At 45.7% G+C, this 12,673-nt stretch overlaps 1 protein-coding gene across 2 annotated transcripts in view; it reads left to right on the top strand.

Annotated features, from left to right (window-relative positions):
- The window catches only part of WLS (Wnt ligand secretion mediator), a 101,011-nt gene extending 89,976 nt beyond the window's left edge, over positions 1–11,035 (top strand). Inside the window, exons 11-12 of one of the 2 annotated variants that reach the window (XM_035018298.1) lie at positions 364–517; positions 10,097–11,035. In XM_035018298.1, the coding sequence (XP_034874189.1) occupies positions 364–517; positions 10,097–10,206 (264 nt within the window). In that variant the 3' untranslated portion in view covers positions 10,207–11,035. The remainder of the gene's footprint in view (positions 1–363; positions 518–10,096) is intronic. The other variant, XM_035018299.1, reaches the window with a different exon arrangement.
- Positions 11,036–12,673: the final 1,638 nt, after the last annotated feature.

Below are 12,673 nucleotides of genomic sequence, written 5' to 3' on the forward strand. Positions count from 1 at the left end.
AAAATAAAAAGGAGTCCTAGGGGCGCCTGGATGGCTCAGTCAGTTAAGCATCTGCCTTCGGCTCAGGTCATGATCCCAGGGTCCTGGGATCGAGCCCACATGCATCGGGCTCCCTGCCCAGCGGGGCATCTGCTGCTTCTCCCTCTGCCCCTTCCCCCACTTGTGCTCCCTTGAGTGCATGCTCTCTGTCTCTCTCTTTCTAAAATAAGTAAATAAAAAATCTAAAAAGAAAAAAAGAAGTCTTACATGGCCCTTTACTTTTCCCATATGTAGAAGACATTTGGTTTTTGTGTTGGTTGATTCCTGTGTCGGTGTTATATTTCTCCTTGGTTCCAATTGAATGTTCCTGTCCTTTTCCCATAGGTGACGGAAGGCCATTGGAAGTGGGGCGGTGTCACAGTCCAGGTGAACAGTGCCTTTTTCACAGGCATTTATGGGATGTGGAACCTGTATGTCTTTGCTCTGATGTTCTTGTATGCGCCATCCCATAAGAACTATGGGGAAGACCAGTCCAATGGTGAGTTTCAGTCTCTTCAGCAGAGCTTTATTCAGGATAATTCAGCTTCAGTCTCTACAAGATCCACTTAGGAAAGGCTCTGGGTTCCCCAGTCAGACTTTCCCTGCAAATGTCAGTGAGCACCCCTGGGGACTGGGGAGCCATAAGAAAAAAAGCCAGCACAAGGCAGATACTTCTTTAAGTCGTTGTCTCTTTTTTTTTAAATCTTCAAACATTGAGAATATTGCATTTTAGTCCGAGGTGCCAGTTTTAGTATAAAATTTAAATTTGCTTTCCTCGATTTTTTGAGCAAAACTGACTCTTGGAGATTATGCTAGGTTTATTCTTCTGATTTGAGAAGCATGATCTTAAGCATGATCTTAAGCATGATCAGGTGGAATGGGCCTGGGTTCTGAGAGTCAAAGATTGAGCTGGCTTTGTTTTTCTTTGTTTTTCTCCTGCTCATTCTTGTGGAAGACTGCTGACATCCATCCAGACCAATAGCTGTTCCTCTGTCCCCATGGCCTTCTTCTCCCTAAGTGCGATTGCTGCCACACGGAGCCTTAGGAACCTTAGCCAGTCTGGCTGTTTTGTAGATGATGAAACTGAGGCCCAGAGAAGGGAAACCTTGCCTGGGGTGTCTCTTCCAGCCATGGCAGAGGGAAATGACTGTCACAGCTGTAGGCCATGCTCTTAACTTGGAATAGGTGGCCTGGTAAACAACAGATCTGATAGCTCCTTTTTCTTTGACTACTCAGTCCTACACTGTGTGTCTCCGCCCTTATTCTGCCTTCTCTTTTTCACACTGGCTTTACCCTCGCCATGTTCTGGCTCTTCCCCAAGTATTAGAATGCTCTTTCTCAAATCAGAGCCAGTGCCCTTCACTGCCTTGGAGGAGAGACCAGGGCTTTACAGTCTGCATGTCGGCTGTGGCACCACGGGTGGGCCTTGCTCACAGGAAGTGCTTACCATGCATGTATTGAATGAATGGATTCATACCCTGGGTCCCTTTGGGCCTAATAAAACCCTACCCGTCTCCTGGGCTCATTCAAAATGCTTCCTCTTTCTTGAAACCTATTCCTGATCACCCTAGTTGGGAGTCCAGCAAACTACATTCAATAGAATATTGTTGCCACAGAATATTGATAGGTTTTAGTAGTCAAACAAATTTGAGAACCATTGGGTTTTTGATCAGCATTAATGAGGTTTTTACTGCAAGACATCTTAATGCCTTTAATACGTTAATTTTTACTATAGGTCTTTTTAAATAGGTGAGAGTAACAGCATTTCCCCAAATTATTGAATCATTTGGCCCTGGACCCCTTTTTCCAAGCAGTGCATTTTTTTCTGGAAGTAGTGTTCTAAGGAATAGGCCTAGGGAAACACGATTATACTTTTCACATGACACTTGCTGTATAAAGGTAGTAGATGAGTTTGCCTGTATCTTCTTTCTCTCCTTCTGGAATACTGACTCCTTAAGAGCAAGGACAGGTTCTTAAGGGTATTTGAATGAATGTTGGTTGAATTAATGCTTTAGAAATGAGAGTTCTAGATTAGTTTTCATATTTCACAGATGGGCCAATGATCTAGAGAGTTAGGTTTAGAAGGAGAGGAGGGTGATGACTTGAGAGATGGTGTGAGAAGTGAAGGGCATCTCTGTTGAAGGTTGGGGCCTTAGATGATTCTCAGTCACCATCTGCCTCCAATACTATACCTCCCTCTTCTGTGTAAGAGTGTCCTTCAGGCCTGTCTTCCTTCCTGCTCCTTGGCTGGTCTCACTCAGCATGGGAAATAAATGGTGGCACGTAGCCTCTCAAACAGTGGACCTCCAGAACGCCAGCAGGACGGGATTCTGGGCTTGTGAACAAGAATCTTGATTTCATTTCATGGTCATCCTGTTGGACTTTGACAGAAATCACATGGATGTGTCCTTGACTTGAGAGTATTAAGCAGGAACCCAGTAGGTGAAGTTTCTGCCTTCCAGGGAAATGCCCTATAAAGCAGTCACTGGACTTCCTGGGAAGTTGGAATGACACTACTAATGGGCCGTCGTTAACTGCATACTGACCACGTACTAAGGCACTTTATGTAAACTATTCTGGTGGTTTTTGTTATGTGACTATTGGCACACTGCCTAACCTCTATGCACCACTTCTCCCAGTTGTGTGATCTCCTAAAGTCTTGGAACCATGAAATTCTGTGGGGTTCTCTTTCTTCCTGTTGGCAAAGAAGAGCAGCTTCTGTCATAAAGGGGCAGCTCAGAGGGTGATCTGTCACAGGTGAGGGGTTTCCCAACACTGGTGAGAATTTGCCCATCCTAGCACTTGTAGGCACGTGGGAAGCCAGAGCTGTGGCCATCCCTGCAGAGACAGGCTGACTGCCTGCCACCCTGTTGGGCCAGATGCTTGATTTGCAAACCAGGTATCAGGCAGCTCCCATTAAGGCTTCTTACTCTGCATAGCAGCCGCCCTCTGAGGCTTGAAACCTTGCAGATGAGAATAGCACTTGATCTGTTCCCATCAGATTTTTTTTTTTTTTTTTTTTGGGTTGAAGGCAGCTTGACCTGTAATTTCACAGAAAGCTCAAAAGCTGGTTCTCACCAGGAGGTCATATCCCCCAAATCCCTTGCCAAAAGTATTCATGTTTGTTTGTTTGGGATTGTCACTATGACTGGGAAGTGCCACTGGCGTCTAGAGGCCACATTCTAAGGATGCTGGGTGTCCTGCAGTGAGCAAAACAGTTTCCTGTAGTAGAGAATTAGCCACCCTAAAATGCCAGTAGGGTCCTTGTTGAAAAAACATTGTTCAAGCAGTTAAATGGGCAGACTCTTTTGGGACCCTGTTCCAGTCATAAACACGAGTCACACAACTTAGCAGTTCTATGATGGTAACATGATCGGCTGTGACTTCACAGCAGCCCGTGAGCCCCCCGCAGCTTGGTGTGTCCTTCCAGTCCCACGTGATGCTGTGACCTCGTGCCTTTGGAAAGGGCTTTTCCACGCTGGGTTGTCTGATCATGTTCCTTCTCTGCCGTCCTTCACTTTTCATCTCTTCATCTACCGCCAGACCACACAGTGTCTCCCAGGAGTTGTGGAGCATTTGCCAAGATTTTGAAGCTCCTTGGAAAGAGCTAGTTTGAAATACTACATGGAAACCTAGAAAACGAACTCCTAGGGGGATACACTGTATTTTTAAATTCTCTGGGTCTCTGAATGACATCCCTTCTCCTCCCCCAGCCTTCCCGTGCTCCTTTTCCTTTCTCATGGAAAGTTTTTATTTTTAAGTTGGCTTGGGCTCCCCCACTCCCTTGCTTTTAAGGTCCAGAGCCAAGTACTCAGATCTCTTGCTATGGAGAATGAATCCCAGGTGTGTGGTGCTTCTTGCCTTTGTGAGATGGATCCTGGATGGACATCTGGAAAAAGCTCCTTTCCAGGAACTTGGCAGGTGGTTTCTGATGCAGCCAAAGGGGCTAAGGAAAGAGAAAGAATATTGAGAGGGGTTGTTTTGTTTGGACATGGAGAGAGATGCCAAGAACTGTCAGGAGGGAGTGGGTAGGAAGGAAATGAAAGCAGAGAGCATAGATTTTGGCTTCTCCCTTTCGGTCAAGGAATGGACTGAGAGAAACAAAGCAGATGGCAGGTTCTAGAAAGGCTGGCTTTCCAAAGAGCATTTTTTTCTTATACATCTGTTTCTCTTTTATTGTGTGGATCAGAAAATGACCCTTCGAAATGGACCGCTGAGTACCTCAGTACTTAGCACTGTGTCAGGTTTGATCAGATGGAGTGACATGAAGCCCAAAGGAGGGACTAAGACACAGTCCCTGCTCTCGTGGAGCCAGTAGCCTGGTCTGAGAGACAAGTCTTCCTTGGCTGCCTCTAGAAACTTGGGACGTGGCGGAACAGCTCCAGGCCAGAACACTTTCATGTTTTTAGCAGCTGATAGGTGCTGCAAAGGTGTGGAGCTCTGGGTTCCGTCTCGTTGGTTGATTTACCATAGCTGGTGATATAAACGTTCTCACTTCAAGTATTTCATATACATACATATATGTTTATCGTTAAATATAATCATTTTATGTGTATATATGTGTGTACATACATGTTGTAGATGTTGGTATACACATATATACAAACAGACATATAATTTGTTTTAATTTAGCAAAGATATTTTAGACCTCTTTCTTTTAAGGACCATTCACATTTTCTGCCCAGCTCCTGCTGCCTTCTCATTAAAGTTGTTCTTTTTACCTGTTTCCATAAGCAATTTGTGAATCATTCTGGATGTCTTCCCAGGCAGACATGAATTGCAGCAGGCTGATGTTAATCTTAGGGCGGAACGAAGGCAGCATCTCCCAGGGGCTCAGCATTGATGCTCTGCATGCTCAGCAAACTGTCCAAACCCCCTCAGCCACCAATTCATGTGGAAAAAAAAGTTGGAGCTGCTTATGAAGTCAGACAATTCTTAATAATAGCTCTCATTTTTGTGTTATTTCGTCTATAGAATTCTGTCAGAAGGTTTTTAAAAAAAAAGCCTGAGAAACGGAATTCCTGACTGGATGACTATGACGAAGGGAACAGGAACACTCTAATTGCCAACTGGTTCCTTTCTATTTCTATTCGCGCTAAATGTCTTCTGTCTGACACACTCATTCTGCTGGAAGCCACAGCAGCAACCCCGGGTCCCATGTCTTGGTAGCTCGCTACCACGCTGTGTCAGTTCTACTGCCAGAGGCTTCTAAGGTCTCCTGCTGCTTGTTTCACAGGAAAGGTGGCTTTGGCTTTTGTTGCCGCACTAAATGCTGGGTTTGAGTCATGAGGCTTCGACAGTGGCCGCCTTTTATTGAGGCCTTTCCCCTGGTTGCATGTGAGATGACCTGCCCGTGGCTAGCCTGGCTTCTTGATGTCTGTGAGCAGTGATGGAAGTGGTCTTACCACCAGGACTGGACCCAGACTCTGAAGTGGGTCTCCGTGGCCTTCTCCCATTTCCTAATGAAGATGGGCAGCTGGCGACAAGCCTCCACCAGCCTAGCACGTCCTGCTCTGCTGGATGGAGTTGGGCACTTTCTGTCTCCCGCCTCTCCCGGGGCTGGTGTCCTTCCAGTGACCTGATCTTTCCTTTCCCAGGCAAAGCAAAGCATCTTTGCCCGGCTCCTCGAATGACTATCACCCCACTCTCAGGCACCTTCTTGGGAGTAACTTTCTGCCTCCTAAATTTTTCAGTTTGGGAAGGCTGTTGTTGCAGATGCCACAGACTGAGAGGCTTAAACAGCGGAAACTGATGTATTTTCTCACAGCTAGGAAGGCAAGAAGTCCGAGGTCAGAGTCTCAGCAGGACTGATTTCTTTGGAGGTTTCTTTCCTTGGCTTGTAGATGGTCTTCTCTCTGTGTCTTCACATGGTCTTCAGTCTGTGTGTTTCTGTATCCTGATCTCCTTTTCTTATAAAGACATAGGTCATATTGGATTAGAGACCACCCCTGTGACCTCATGTTAACTTCCTTACCTCCTTAGAGGCCCTATCTCCACATATAGTCACATTCTGAGGTACTGGGAATTAGGAGTTCAGCAAATAAATTTTGGGAGGATACGATTCAGCCCATAACATTAAGTTTTCACTCAAAATGTCTAGGTTTTATTGTGTCCACCCTCTTGGAATTGCCTGGTACTCGGTATCTGGAGGTACTTTGGAGGTAGGTGGGGAATGGCTCAGCATGAAGTCACGAGTGTTCTAGAAAGAACATAAGCTTTGGAGGTAGACATAGATGGTTTGGAATCCTGGCTCCAATGTGGACTGAGTATGACCTAAAGAAATATGAACTCATGGTGTGGGAGCTTTCTGGCTTCCAGATCTGGGCAGTGGGGTGTTCATTTGCCTTAGTGGTTGTGAGGACAGAATTAGGTAGCCCCATAATGTTTGAAGACTGCTGGTCTCCCGGATTCTGTGAAACAGTCTTGGAATTATCTTAGCGAGTTTTCTTTCTTTTTACTACAATAGCCACAGATACACAAGGGATCATCATTAAAATGATGCCAGTCTTCAGGAGCTGTGGTTATTGGTGTCTCATTATAGTGTAGTTTATATGGCTTTCTGTCTCTCCAGGATGCATTCCAGTCAGTGAGAATCAAGCAGCAAGCAGCTACATACCTGTGGATGCCATATCATAAATATGGATCCGTTGATAGTCCTTGGTGGTTAAATCCAATGCCAGAGATTAGTCTCATTTCACAACGGTTAGACAGAAACAAGCTCTCATCTCCTTGTTAATTAGCTGAGAGGACCTGACACCATAAGCAGGGAAAGAGGCTTAATGCAAACTGAAGAATTATTTTCTTTACCTTTTTAAATTTTTTCCCCATTTATTCTTCTCCTCTTCCCTAAACAAGAAACATACTACATTTTCGGAAAGGGTTTTGTGTTTTTGTTTTTGTTGTTTTTGTCTTAGAAAAGACTCTGAGCATGTTTGTGCACTAAGTAGCAGAAGCCAAGAGAGAGGGAGAATAACAGATGGAGCAAGACCTTGGCAGAAGTAGGGGTTGATGGAATTTGGAAAGAAATGGAGGGATCCCCACTCCTGCCATGTTACTGCCATATTCCCACATTCACCCCCTAAGGGGTGGGGGGAGAGTTGGCCTTCAAGGTACAATCAGACCACACGTGATGAGTCATAGATTTGGCCAGCCAGGATCCCGTTGGTCTGGGTCCTCATCCCAGCTCTGCTGGGAGCAAACTGAATCACATTAGAAAAATTAATTGCCTATTCGACCCTCAGTGTCTTCCTATCTTTTAAAGAAATACAGGGCATGCTGAGCCCCTAATAGTGCATAGGGTAAATACTAAAAAATAACAGCTGTCTTTACTACCTGTGCACTGATAAATTATGTGCCATAAATTCTCTTTCACCAAATACAGAAGCAAAGTTAACATCCTAAACATTTCATCCGGATTATTGCATGTATATGTTTATGACCATAACACATTGCGTGTGGACTCATCCTTTGCTGGCAGTCTCTCTGGCTGTTAGAAACTAGGTTGTTTACAAAGAGTCAACATAGCCTAAAGGTTTGACAGCCTGGATTCTGGAGCCTTATTGCTCTGGTTTGGATCCCACATCACAGTTTACCAACCTGCCCCTTGGGCAAGTTACTTAACCTCCCTGTGCCTCAGTTTTCTCATCAATAGAATGGAAATGATGACAGCATTTCTGTCAAAGCACTGGTATGAAGATTAAATATATTTGTATTTGTAAAGTGTTCAAAATGGTGTCAGCACATGATAAAGACCAATATGGGTGTTTATTTAAATAAGGAAGCCAAAATAATTTGGCTCAAGTAATCTGTAGAATCATACACGTTTTTTAGGACATGCTAATGAGAACCGCATTTTAAGCTTAAAGAATTAGCATCTTGGGTTCAAAACCTGAGTAGAATTACATTCTAGAATGTGTCTATTTTTAAGTCTTCAGTGAAAGGGATTCTTTAGGTCAACACTTGGAGGTGCTAATGGGTTTACTGGGGTGGTCAGGACTTTCTTTGAAATTTTAATGACTCACACAGACATCCACATCCTGACAGTGGCTTTGAAGTTTTGATGGCTCACCAAGATATGCAAATCCAGAACTAACTTTGACGGAGAAATTTGAGGCCTAGGCAATTGTGCTAGACTGAGGAGTGGGCTAGAAGTTGCAGCAGTGAGAAAGCAAGCTGGTGACCTGGGAAAACTTGCTTGTTGTACAAATAACGGTTCCCTGTGGCCCCTGGGGGCCCTGCATAAGTCTTCTACAGCCTCTGCACCCTGTTGGTCTGTGTGCTGGCCCAAGGGAGGGTAAAGCTGGACGTGCTGAAGCCTGGGCTGATACACCCCCTTCATTACTTGCTCTGCCCCCAGTCCTGTGGATCGGACCCTTGTGAGAGAGCCCCAAATACCATTAGCAGTCCTCCTCAACAGCTAATGACCCAGCTACTGAAAGTAGCGAGTCTCAGGCCGAGAGCTGCAGACCAGCATTTAATAAGATTGATTCAGCCGCACGGCTGCTGAGAATGGGTCTGTGGGGAAGAACGAATACCACGTGGCACACGTGAAGAGCACCAGCCATGTAGCCTGTGGGACCAGCATGTGGGGTGGCTCCTGGGGTTCTGAGGCCAGCAGATGCATTGATGCCCAGCAGTTCTCAGACTAGTGACAAGACATTAGTTGTAAGCATAGGGCCAAAGCTTTCTTCTAAGTTTCAAGCCCAGTTGAAAACAGCACTTATTTATTTAATTCTGTGCTTTGAACTAGGAAAAATTTTAGTCCCAGAAAGTATGTGTATACAGTATAAATATAAAAATAAAAATATGATATATAATATAATATGTAATAAACATAGACATATAAAATATAAAAATCACAGACGTGGGGCGCCTGGGTGGCTCAGTCGTTGAGCGTCTGGCTTCGGCTCAGATCATGATCCCAGGGTCCTGGGATCGAGCCCCTCATCGGGCTCCCTGCTCGGCGGGAAGCCTGCTTCTCCCTCTCCCACTCCCCCTGCTTGTGTTCCCTCTCTCGCTGTGTCTCTCTCAAATAAATAAAATCTTAAAAAAAAAAAAAAAAAATCACAGACGTAACCCTGAGCTTTGATTCTCCAGCACCTCTTTCTGCAAATCTGCAAGTCCGTGTGCACCCCACACAGACACAGTCTGACAGCAGTTAAGTCCTAATGTTTTCCATTTTCCTTTTGCCAGTTACACGTTCATTTAGTTTGCCTCATGGCAGGTAGGATTCTTCAATTTACAGAAACTTACCTTTTTCTTGCTAGTGGAGAAAAAACCGCGTTTTTCCGCTTTAGCAGAGGGGAACACGTCTGTCACTGATGATGGGTCCAAAACAGCAGTGTCATGTACAGAATCCTGGGGGCAGCAGAAAGTTCAGAGCCCGTTTCTGGGTTTTTTTTTTCCCCCCAAGGAGAAGAAAACCCCTAAACGTTTCTCAATGTATTACATGCACCCCCCTGCCCTATCTGTTGGTAAATATAGGCAGGTCTTGTTTGCCCTCGCATGGCGTAGCTGCTTTGTAAATTACTCACAGCAAGCATGTACGTGTGTCCCTCCCCATCGCTGGGGAGGCGTGTTGTGCTGGCTGAGCCCACACCACGGGGCCTGGGAGTCAGACTTTCCTTCCCCGGCCTCCTTCCCGGCCCTGTCATGTGTCTGCCCCTCCACCTGGGGCAGTGTCCTTACTTCTGTCCCTGTTACCTCATCTCTAAAGCTGCTGCTACGATCACCGCGCCCACCTGGGGTGGCTCTTGGAAGGATTAGCTCCGAATACATAGAAAGCATGGAGAATAGCGTCAGGTCCGAAGTAAGCTCTCATTAAATGTTAATAATGACTACACATGATAGAAGCATCATTGACTCATCTGTCATTAATATCTCTTCCCTGAGAGACAGGAATGCTCTGCAGGTACTACAGAGTCTGAAAGGGGTGCACATTGGCCCAGGTGTCAGTGCCCTGGTGGTCTCTAGAAGCTCGGGATGTGGAAGAGGGCTGGTGCTGGGCCAGTGTCACCGAGGCGAATCCCAGCTTGCTGCTTCCTCCTTGCACACGTCTAACACCAAAACCCTGTTTCAGGTGATCTGGGTGTCCACAGTGGGGAGGAACTCCAGCTCACCACCACCATCACCCATGTGGACGGACCCACCGAGATCTACAAGTTGACCCGCAAGGAGGCCCAGGAGTAAGAGGCTGCAGCACCTGGCTGGGATGGTCCCCACGTCCCGGCCCCTCTAGCTAGAGTGGGGAGCGTGCAGACGAATGCTCGAGACTCCTCGCTGTGGTTTCCTGGGCCAGCAGCATAGACGTTTGTTAGTTCGCCTTCTGACTGTGCTCTCCGAGGACGATTCCTGCGGCCACTAATGCGTTGTGTATGATAACAGAACCTCTGATATGACACATTTTCTGTGATCATTGTTAATTAGGGACATAGTAACATCTGTAGCAGGTGGTTAGTAAACCTCTTGTGTTGGGGGTGTTCTCCTTGGGGGATGGTTTGGGCCAGATGGGGTCTATATGGAGTGGGATATTTGACTCTTTTTCCTGTTTTAGATTCTAGGGTAGATTTTAACATCTTTGCAGGCCAGGATAGGCTGGTGTTATAGTCTTCTCAAAACTAGTCTGTGACCACTTGTTGTTTTTGTTTTTTTTTTTTCCTATTTATATCACCAAGTAGCCTATTGAGTTAATATTTAAGTTGTCAATAGATATGTGTCCCTATTTTTAATGGCATAATATAAAATAACTGAACTTCGTGAGAAGGTCTATTACGCCAGGGGCATTTCAGCTTTGAAACCAAATCTGTATATCCAATACTAACCAGTCTGTTGGATGTGGGTTTTAAAAAAATGTTTGCTAAACTACCCGAGTAGGATTTATTGTATTAAATGGCCTTTGGGTCTGAAAAGCTTTTTTAACCTCTTGCTTAAAATGTGTTTTCTTTTGATAAGATGCTTCCAACAGCCTCCAAAAGTGTAGATCTGATCGTTTAAATAAACCTGTATGTATATGCACATATGTATACGCACACGTCGTCCGCCTCCTCCACCAGTACACGTGCCCACAGAATCCTTTCCCTGCTGACTCTGCAGGGTGGGGAATGGCTGGGGAAACAGCTTTATGAAAAATTAAAATATTTTGCCACCAAATCAGAGTGCTTCGGGGGGTGGTATCAATTTCTGGAAATAGGGTAATATTTTCTGTGCTAGGTGCTTAACCTCCCTAGGCTGGCAATGAGTGCTCACACGTGGGGAAGAAAAGTTAGAGAATTTACAAGCAGACATCAGCACCCCACCCCCTTAGTCTCACTTCCCAAGTAGCCGGTTTCATTGTATTTTAACTCTGCCATCGGAGAGGCCACATGGCACATCAGAGAGAAAGGACACTGGATCGGGTGTTGGAAGGCACAGTTTGCTGTCGTCATTAACAGTGTGACCTTGTTGAAGGCTCGTGACCTGACTGTTCCCTCGCCTACAAACTGGCATTCCTGAACTAACAGCTTCACGGGGTTGCCATGCCAATTAAACGAGTTAAAGTGTATGGAAGTGTTTCTTCAGCTCTATGCCGTATAAATGTGCTCTTCCTGGATCGAGAAACCATTTTGTAAGTGTTTTTCACACACACATGCCTGCGGGTCCGGAGCACATGCCATGCAATTTACCCACTCAGCAGCCCCCATCCTTTCTTGTCCCTGATTTTGGCTAAAGTCATGCCAAGCCATGCTGGAAAGACACACTTTGGCTTTGGCTCTTCTCCAAGGCCTTTTCCTGTCCTAGTAAACATGTGATGGTATGTGACCCAATGCATTCAACATCTACCTTCTGATCAACCACTGCGGTGCCAGGAAATCAGTGTAGCCTGTGACTCGCAGTCGGGAAGGGAGGACGAATGCAAAACATGACTAGTGATCTGTCCAGCAGGCTGGAGGGAGAGTTTCTCCTAAGGAGGTAGGAAAGGCCTGAAATAGGCTTTCAAGAAGTAAGATTTTACCAAGGCCAAAGGGCAGAGGGAACCACAGTCCAAAAATCATAGAGGAAGTGAAGAGCAGAGAACGTTTGGATGAGGCTGGTCCTCAGGCCTGGTTGGCACATAGAAGGAGTGGAAACAGCAGATGAGCCCCATGTACCAGGGATTTGAATGCTATGGTAAGAGCTGTAGGACCGAACCGAAGGTGTTAGGCACGGAAGCGATATGATCAGAATGATGACTGGCTCAAGAAGCTGGATGGGCTCAGCAAAGAGGTTCCCAAGGCTAGAACTAGGGTGACTGTAGAGGACATGGAGAGGAAGTTACTTGGAGATAAAACCGACATGGTTTGAGCGTTCTGAATGTGAGCCTCATGAAAATCAAGAGCAGAGTCAAATCGCAAGCAAGCCCTTGCTGGGTGAGGGAATGGTAAGGTCCTTGACAGAATTCGAGATTCCTAGAGATGTGTCAGTGGGTCTGTTACTTAAAGGTCTGTAAAGTAGTAGAAGCCAACTCTAGCAACCTTAGCCGAAAGAAGAATTTACTAGAGCTTTCCTAGAGTATCTCATGGATCCGCGGAAGAGTGCGGTTAACCAGAAAGATTGGCAACTGGGACAACTCTAAAGAGACCACAGCACCAGGAATTCATGGACCTTTCCCCTCAAGCTGTTACCATTTACACCCAGCCCA

The sequence above is a fragment of the Mirounga leonina genome, unplaced genomic scaffold (assembly GCF_011800145.1).
Source record: "Mirounga leonina isolate KUSES-001 unplaced genomic scaffold, KU_Mleo_1.0 Mir_173, whole genome shotgun sequence".
NCBI lineage: Eukaryota > Metazoa > Chordata > Mammalia > Carnivora > Phocidae > Mirounga > Mirounga leonina.